The 9,804-nt window shown below is 35.8% G+C and overlaps 1 protein-coding gene across 2 annotated transcripts in view; it reads left to right on the forward strand.

Moving 5' to 3' along the window:
• MYL1 (myosin light chain 1) overlaps window positions 1-9,804 on the forward strand; it is a 23,631-nt gene that overhangs the window by 12,221 nt on the left and 1,606 nt on the right. Inside the window, exons 1-5 of one of the 2 annotated variants that reach the window (XM_003784981.2) lie at window positions 723-789; window positions 1,561-1,585; window positions 5,890-6,033; window positions 7,594-7,767; window positions 8,199-8,276. In XM_003784981.2, the coding sequence (XP_003785029.1) occupies window positions 787-789; window positions 1,561-1,585; window positions 5,890-6,033; window positions 7,594-7,767; window positions 8,199-8,276 (424 nt within the window). In that variant the 5' untranslated portion in view covers window positions 723-786. Of the gene's footprint in view, window positions 1-722; window positions 790-1,560; window positions 1,586-1,833; window positions 1,862-5,889; window positions 6,034-7,593; window positions 7,768-8,198; window positions 8,277-9,804 lie in introns of those variants that run through there. The other variant, XM_003784980.1, reaches the window with a different exon arrangement.

A 9,804-nucleotide genomic window follows, 5' to 3' on the forward strand; every position in this document is an offset into this window, starting at 1 on the left:
CTGGACTTTTCCCTTGGGTGCACCCTGAGCAGCACGTAGAACATGCGTGGCCTGTGCAAGTCCTCTGAACTTGACCATAAAAGACAGAGCTTCAGAGGCCTCCTTGGGAGTTGCCATTTGAAACCCTAAACCAGTTCCATCCAGAAAGTTGGAAGTGGTTGGTTGATGGTAAGTGACCTGAGCTTCTCTACTACAGATGGAAGCACACAACTGCCTAGTTTCTGAAATATCACTTATCTTCAAGTCATGCCTCTCTGTGCCTCAGTCTGTTACTGTCTAGTTCAAGCTATGCCTGAACTCTGAAAAGTAAGCTAACTTTTAAAACCCTAAACCAGTTCCATCCAAAAAGTTCCATTAGTACCAATACTTGCTGAGTAGAAATTTGATTCACTAAAAGAACAGCCCACAACCACAAAGAAATTGTAAGCTCCTCTGACTTTGGAGTACGACGCTTCCTAAAGGAAGAGGCTCCAAGGGGACAATTCAGCCACAAAGACCATAAAAGTACCGACAGGCTTCCGTCTCACTATGGCCATCTACTCCCAAGTTCTGGTTACCTAAAAATAGCCCTGAGGGTACAGATCCATCTTTCCCTTTGCCCTGAGAAAGCTAAAAACTCTCCAAGGGGAGTGGCAAGTTCTCTCTGAAACCCGATGCTGGTTGTGAGGTCATGGCTCGCCCAGAAATAAAAGAAAGCCTCAGCCAGGGAGGACCCCACTCAGGGACCGGAGCAGCCCGAACTCACTCTTCGGCTTCCCCGCCGTTTTGCAGCCCAGCAACTCCATCATGGTGGGTCCTAAGGGAAAACTTTTTGTCATTTACAGGAGGATATAGATAGTGCCTATGATGGTCTTGATAAGGAAGGCAGACAAACACCAGAATTGAAGCGAAAACAGGTTCAGTATGTCTTTAGAACCTACTTCTGGTTTTTGCTGAGATGTGCTGAGGATAGAAGAGATTGATTAGAACTGTTATGCCGACTGGAAAAATACATTCTTCCTCCCAAAAGCCATACTTTGTTTCACCAATGCTTGTTCTATCACATGTTTTATTGTACCTAAATTTAGGGGAAAAAATTGTAATTACAGCAAAATATTGTACCTCAAAATACAGTCGATGAGGGTGATAGCTAAAATTAAGGAGAGTGCTTCCAGTGCACTGGGCTTCGTATATTAATATCAAAAAATAGTTAAACAGAGACTTACGGTAGTCTTTTTAATGTAGTGTATCTGTTCTTTTTTATACAATATGTCTTATTTTAAATACACCATAGATTAAATACACATTTTAAATATACCATAGATTATTCTATAGTTCCAGAAAGGATTTAAGTTTAGCATTTGTTTAAGATACATTTGATTAAGATATGGAGATATGTTCTCTAATTATCTTTTGCAATAGCTTTTTATGTTCCTAGATTCAAAAGTACCCTAAAGCAATCTTACACCAAGATACCTACATGATTTCCTAAAACTCTCAGAGCAAAGAGCACGCATCCTTCTGTCAATGCATTTGAAAGAGTACTAGTTGTTTCTTTCTTTCTCTCCCTCGCCACTGCAGTCCTTCAGTGCTGACCAGATTGCTGGTAAGTGACCTGAGCTTCTCTACTACAGATGGAAGCACACAACTGCCTAGTTTCTGAAATAACACGTATCTTCAAGGCATGCCTCTTTGTGTCTCAGTCTGTTACTGTCCAAGCTATGCCTGAACTCTGAAAAGTAAGCTAACTTTTGGAGCTTACTTTGAAGATTACTTAGGGAATGAGCTGGACACACTTAAAAATCAGAACGTGTTTGGTTAAAACCTTCTTTATGGTTAATTTCTTTCTAACAGATCGAGTTCTCTAAGGAACAGCAGGAGGGTAAGTTTAAAAGCCATAGACCTTAAATGTGCACACTCTTCAAGACGGCAGATGAGAAAACCAACTCCCTGGGGATGAGATTAGCTCTTCTTAATTATCCCCACTGGTGTTGCCGCTCTAAATATAATTTGCTCTCAATCCCTCTAAGTGTAAATTAGCTCTTTAATAAAAATAATTAATTAATTAAAAAATATAAATTAGCTCAACCTGAAACTCTTGCTTATAACCAGGACTCAAGGTTGAACAAACAAAAGATAAACACCTTAATGGAGGTTTTATATCCACTGATACCTAAATAAAACCAATTTGATGTAACAGGTAATACTCAAAAAGGATGGAGGTTTCAGATGGCAAATTTGCTAATCGAATCCCTAAAGAGAGATCTGACAAATCTGAATTGTTCAATTTGGCAAATAAAATTGGTTATATAACTGTCCAGGTACCAAATCTACATAATTTAAATGGGGACCATAGTGAGTTGTAGAATAAAAGTGAATTCAGAGACAAAGATGAAGGAGTAATTTATCATATCGAATGTTCGTTACATTAGATGAATTCCATGTGAGGAGCATTCAGTGTCGCCGCCCCACCCTAGAGATGCAGGACAGACTCTCCCAGTGGTGATAGGACTTGCTCAAGGACCCAAAGAATCAGTGATAGAATCAAATCTTGTATTCGTTTAAACTGGTTAGTAATTTATTCATAAAAACAGGTAGTAGCTAGGAGGCTTTGAACTCTTTTAAGATTCAACAGAGTCTGAATAATTTTCCTAATAGTTCAATTTTTTTTCCCTTTGGGCCTTTGGCTTCGACAGCTCCCATACCCCACAGGAACTTGATGTTTTCATTAAGAAGTACAAGGAGAAATGTTTTATGAGGTGATGAACTGAGATAGAAATACTTCTGCAGAAGGAAGGAGGAGAAAAAAATTAGTTATATGGTATTGTTTACATTAAGTATTGGTCATAATTACCATCTCTCTATCAGGATATATAATACATAAATAATTATGATTATGGGTGATTAATAAGCACCCATTCAAATTCTTGGTTCTTTACCTTAAAAATGCCACATTCTTCATTCTGTTTCAGTGTCTGAAATATTTTATGTTTGGACATTAATTAAGATAAAAAGGATATTGAACGTAGTACAGACTCATGCAACTACATCAGGGCTTGTGGCCTCATGTAGACAGTCAAGAATTTGATGACTCGTAACTCAAGATTATTTGAAATTATACTGTGATGAGCTGTTTTAAATCAGAAAAAGTCAGTTTGATTTTTTAATGTACTTTCAGTGACTGATGCTGCTACTTTATCAGCCACTGCCTTCCAGTCCTCTGAAGTATCTAATTTACAATGGCATTGTGACTTCCAAACTGCCATTGAGCCAAGCCATGGAAGACTCAAAAACCCTTGCAGGAACAGAAGGACTTACTTTTAAACATAAAAAGATTAAAGTCCATTTCACTCCACATGTGAAATAGATTTTAGATACAGACACTCAGTAAACACAGGTGTGGTGGGCTGGTTTTCTCTGAGTTAAGAAAACAAATGTAAGCATTTTTAATTAAATGCAAATCCTATACTTTCAGAAATAGAAGACTTCTTTAGATTGTTTCCTTATTTGATGAGGAAAGAATTTTGCTCAAGGCCACTCTATTTGTATTTATCATAGGATTGAAGGAAGAGACCAAAAAAAAAATCAGAAAATAATAGCATCCTACAAGTCTAAATCTTGTGCTGTAGAGTAGATATTGGGTACATGTAGCTGTTTAAACTTTAATTAATTAAAAATAGATAAATTAAAAAATCTATTTCCTCCATTTCACAAGTTGCATTATAGTGTTCAGGAGCAACACTGAGTAGCTAGCTACCTTTGGGGCAGCCCAGAATGAAAACATTTCCATCATTACCAAAAAGTTCAAGAACAGTACTGTTGTAGACCGGGCTTAACAAACTTTTCTTAAAGAGCCAAATAGTAAATATGTTAGGCTGTGCTGGCAGCAGAGTCTCTGTAAAAAGTGAGGTGTGAAAACAGCCATGGACCGTACATAAAGGAATGGGCATTGCTGTATCCCAACCAAATTTTATTTACAGAAACAGGCAGCCAGCCCCCAGGAAGTAGTTTGTCCATCTCATTCTAAATTCTTCAAGAGAATAATTTAGTTGTGGGTTCAAAATTGGGGGTAAGAAAAAACAGTATCTTTCTGAGCTCTGCTTTTAAACCACCAAAAGTGTTAATGTCAGAGTGATTCTATTACCGCCCATAAAACCCTATTTCTAAATTGGCACCTGACCAGGGTAATAGTGAGCCCTTTCAGCAGTCTGTGTATGAAAGTCTGGAGCCAGTAACAAGAATAGTTCAGTTTCACATGTCCCTTAGAAAGATGAAAAATAATATTTGACTCATGTCCCCACAGGGCCTGCAAGCACGTTTCTTACCTTAGGAAAGTGATCTGCTATAGACAAATTGTATAGAATTTGAGGTGAAAATTTTAGCAAAGAATGACAACATAATCTATAGCTAATTGTGAATATAATGTCTGGTGCAATCTTAGATGAGGAGGTGGAAGGTTAGTAAGACAGAGTTTTTGGCTGAGTAATTTATCTAGACAGCGTTGTTTGACCTGAGACTACTGACAGCCTAAAAAAGTTTTCATGACTACCAGTTAGTTCGTTCACAAATGGTTTTTTGAGTGTTCTTGGCATTAACTCCAACAAGTAACCTTAGAATTTGGAGGTTTCCCGGAAAATTTCATCTAGTTAAGTTTAGAAGTTTCCATTAAAATGGCTACATAGTCCCTAAATCCACAGAAGCATCCTTGTCCGTCTTTTTGGTGTACACCTCTAAATTCTTTGTTATTGTAATTTTGAAAAGCAAACCCAGTTCTGTCAAAAGAGAAGGACAAAATTTAGGGAAAGTTATCAGTAGAATAATTATAATAAGACTAGACAGGCGGTGCCTGTGGCTCAAAGGAGTAGGGCAACAACCCCACATGCCAGAGGTGGCGGGTTCAAACCCAGCCTTGGTGAAAACTGAAAAAAAATAAAAATAATAATAAAATTAAAAAATTTAAAAAGACTAGATAAATAGGTGTTTAATATATACACAATACACACAAATGAGTACAAGTAAACCGGAAAAATGTGAATAAAATTGATGGAGTCTATCAAAGTGAATTTCCTAGTTATGATAATACACTACAGTTTTGCAAAATGTTACCATGAGGGGATAGTATAGATAAGCTATCTCTCTTAATTTTTTCTTACAACTGCATATGAATTTACAATTATTTCCAAACAATTGTAATTAAACGTTCATACTTAAATTATAAAGCTAATGCCATAATATGTTATCATATGTATTATCTGAAAAAAAGAGTAAGATGCAAAGAGATTATCATAGGCACAGATCCAAGCAAGTACTTCTCTGAACTGATTACTAAAGTCACGCACTGAAGTGGTTACAATACTATAGAATGTATAGGTTTGTCTTGCCTTCCTGAGCCTTTCCTGAAAAATGAAGTTGTTCCTGGAGAAAAAGAGTTACTCTATAGAAAATTTGTACCTCCAGAAGAGATTTTCCTATACAATTTGAGAAGTTTGGGTCAACCTCACATACCACCATTCTGATTGAAAATTTCTTGAAATTTCATTAAACTTGTTAAGTATATGAAAGATTATTAAGATTTCTCAGGGCCTCTGAATGTCTTATCCCGGTCCTACTTCCCAAGCAGACGAAGGACATGTAAAAGATTTGATAAGGAGCTCTGATTTCCACATCTCATTTACAATAATACGTGTATAGACACAATCGGAAATGCCACTTTAAAATAATACCAAAAAGAAATGCCAGAAGGATTTGCCAGAGATTCAGATAGGAAAAGAGAGTCCTAAAATCACAACTTGCATGGTTGGCAAAAGCTGTTAAACAGACAAGAGTTTGAACTGGATCCTCGATGGAGAGAGGGTGAATTAATAGGTCTGAGGAAGAAAACAGAACCCTAATGCTTCTGGCTTCTTGCAGAATTCAAGGAGGCTTTCCTCCTGTTTGACAGAACAGGGGAAAGCAAGATCACCTTAAGCCAGGTCGGGGATGTCCTTCGAGCGCTGGGCACAAATCCCACCAATGCAGAGGTCAAGAAAGTTCTGGGAAATCCCAGCAATGAAGGTAATGACATCAGTGTTTTCAAGAAGTGTGGAAGTTTAGAGAAGTAGAGGTGTGCATGTGTGTGTGTGTGTGAGAGAGAGAGAGAGAGAGAATTTACCCTTGATTGTGGTAAGAGTGCCTTTTGGCTATCTAAAGTCTCCGCTTTTTCCTTCATAAAATAAGTTAACTTTCCTTTGAGAATTCTCAAGCATGATAAAATGTCATGCTAATGCAAGAAAATAACATCACATCGGCTGCTAACATCATCATCATCATCTCTAATGTTCATGAGATAAAGGTTAACGAAATATCCAAATCTGTATTTTTTTTAGATTTCAAAAGTTCAAAGGAGAAATTTTTTGGAATATTTTGACAAAGATGTTAAATATGATAAAAACAATGCATTTTAAAAATTTTGTTGAGGAAATTATGATAGCACACACTTCTAGAGAAGATCTCTGATAAAAGCTATGGAAATGAAATTTCAGTTTTCAAGCAACTGAAAAATCAACTCAAAATCAGTCTTCTGGTATATTCTTCAGGGTTCATTTTCTTTGGGAAAAAAAACTGTCTTGTTAAATTATGCAGAAATGAGCTGAAAGCGTAAGATAAAGTGAAGGAACCATAGACGAAACCTTAATTTGAAATGGAATTTTCTAACTTACCAAACATCCGCCTTTTATGGAATTATTCAGTTAGTGCTCATTTATTCAGCACTCAAATTTAATCTTTTTAATATTACTCAATGTAAGTTCAATGTAGAAATAAAAATGACATGCAATAGAAATTATATGTAAATGAAATTGTAGATTTCCACTCTATGAGGGAAGAGTAGCAAAAAGAAATTTTGATTTTGCAAATATATAACTTTGCCGTTCGCATACACCTGGATAATCTGCTTATGCTTTTGCCATGAATAAGATTTACTTTGTAGAAGATACTATTAATAAAAGAAAAAAAAAATCTCACCATCTCCAGGTCTCTAAATCACAAAGCAGTCATAAAATTATAGAGTATTTGACACACACACTCTCCTTGTAAGCTTCTTTTGGAATTATTTAAAATTTTTTAAAAAAACGAAGGCCCTACAAAAACTGGGGCCACAGAAGGAATATACACTAAATTTCAGTTATGTTTTGCTATCTTTATATGCTAATGGGTTTGTTGAATCTCTGTATACTTTTCTATCATTTCTCTAGTATTTATAGAAAATATTACATGAATATTATTTGTCCTAGGTATGAAAATTAACTTTGCATTCATTAGATTATTTGATTTTCACAGTAACGCTATGAACTATCTCTATTTTACAGATGAAAATTTGAGGCACAAAGAGGTTAACAAACTTGCCCACCATCACATTGTCATAAAGGGTAGATTGCAAATAGAAGCCAGTCACTGGAACTCCAGTGCTCACGCTATTATCTATTATCATATTTTTTTGTCATGTTAGCAATTTACCAGCTGAACATTAGTTCTGAAAATTTTTCAGATCATCTAGAATAAACTTTCAAGTTTAATTGGTAACTCAGAGCTGGTATTATGGTAGCTAATAACTCTCAAAATTGCAATTTCTTATAGAGATGAATGCCAAGAAAATTGAGTTCGAACAATTTCTGCCCATGTTGCAAGCTATTTCCAACAACAAGGACCAGGGCACCTATGAGGACTTTGTTGAGGGTCTGCGTGTGTTTGACAAGGAAGGAAATGGCACAGTTATGGGCGCTGAGCTCCGCCACGTTCTAGCCACCCTGGGTAAGGACACTTATTTATTCCAGTGCACTTAATATGACAAAACATATGGGAAAGAACAGGCCAGGAGAATCCTGTTATAACCAAAATAAGTAGGAGGAAAAATTACAATGGAGAAATAAATTGGCCTCAGTGGCAGTGAGTCTGTTTCAGGGGACATGGTAATTTAAAATATTGGTAATGAATGAGTAAGGTAAAGCATTGTAGTTATTATTAGATATTGTTTGTGTGACTAACAATAATGTGTATTTAATTAATTCGTTGGAAAACAATTTGTTGACAATCTACTAAGTGCCAGAGGAATAGGAAGGTCACAGTTCCTATACCTGAAGAGTTTAGTCACAGTCTCCAAGAGCCCCTGACTAGTGACCTACGGTGGAACTTTGGAAATACCACATGATCTTCTTTCTGAAAGAAGAGTTTTGTTTCACCAGGTGAAAAGATGAAAGAAGAAGAAGTGGAAGCCCTGATGAAAGGTCAAGAAGACTCCAATGGCTGCATCAACTATGAAGGTACAAGCATGGTGCACTAGCGGTATAGAAACTCTTTTTTTTTTAATCTCAGGTCAATGTGAGGGTACAAACAACCAGGTTACAAGGTTTGCATTTGTTAGGTGGAGTCCCTCCCGTAGGGAGTCCTGCACACAAGGTTTATGGCAACTCTTAACTGATTGGGTGGATGATGGACTCCTTTTAAACTTATTTTTTTCTTTTTAATTGTTTCTTATCAAATCATAACTTTGTACATTGATGCATTTATGGGATTCAACATAAATATGAAATGCTTACATTGAACGAAGTAACACATCCATCACAATTATTCTCATATCTTAATAGTTTTGAAATGTACCATTGCATCTTTTTCTCTTCCTTCCTTATTGATATACAAATTTCCATGGTGGCATAATAACTCAAAAAGCCCATGAAGATTTGAATATGTAAATAAGGTCTTTTTCAGTGTGTTTTATCAATACTGTGGATTGTTTTACAGCTTAAAATGTGTTTTCACATCTATTTTCTTTCAAAATATCCCTGGGAGATAGGACTTGTGTCAGAATCTAACATAATATTAAAATTGGAGCAATCTCAGAGATGTTTACTAAGATCAAGCAATTATCAAAACAAGGAAACTGAGGGCCAAAGAGGTTTGGTTACTTTGTGAAGGTCAAATTGCTAATGGCAGGGCTGTTGTTGAAATTTAGTTTTTCTCCTTGTCTAGTGTTTTTTCTCAAATAAAGTCATCTCATAGTAGCCAATTATTTATTTCCCGCTACAAATTTGCTTCCCGCACAGGGTGTGAAAGCCATGTACTATACAATAGAAAGGTGTAAAATAAAGTTGTATCATATAATCTGCAGATAAAAAATGTCCACTAAAGGTGAAAAATACATCTATCCACAAAAAGTACTAAGTCTAGCCATATTTCAATAAAGCTGTGTTGATAGCTTTGGATGCAAATATAGGCTTACAAAGACCCACAATTTAGAAAAAAAGTAAGAAAAAAGAAGAGAAAACATTAAAGAGAAAAGAGGGGATGGAAGAATAAAGGAGGGGAGAGAAGAAAAAAGTACTAACCAAGCCCATCTTTACTGACAATCTTCATTCAACTTCACTTTTTCTCCTATGAAAAATTTTTCACAGTTCATTCTTGCCATAAATACATTACAAAGAATAATCAGTTAATATTAATATAATATTAATAAGTATTATTTGAACAAGTGGATATGCACCTAGAAAATAAAGTCAAATCTGAGTCTTATACCAAAATAAATTTCAAATGGGCAAAAATTTAAATGTAAAAGCTAAAAACATAAAAGCATAAAAATTTTGGAAGAATTATTAACGGTAACACAAAACCCAGAAACACTGAAAATTTTGACAAATTCAATCATATAATTCCCAGCTATCAGTTTTCAATAAGCTGATTACCAAAAATAAAAGTTTAGCCACAGTTTACACTGAGCACAGTGGATGGAAACAGGCAATTTCATACATTACTAATCAGAACGTACATTGTTAAAACCCGTAGGTGATGATGGGT

The sequence above is a fragment of the Otolemur garnettii genome, unplaced genomic scaffold, assembly GCF_000181295.1.
Source record: "Otolemur garnettii isolate 467f Iridium unplaced genomic scaffold, OtoGar3 scaffold00013, whole genome shotgun sequence".
Lineage (NCBI taxonomy): Eukaryota > Metazoa > Chordata > Mammalia > Primates > Galagidae > Otolemur > Otolemur garnettii.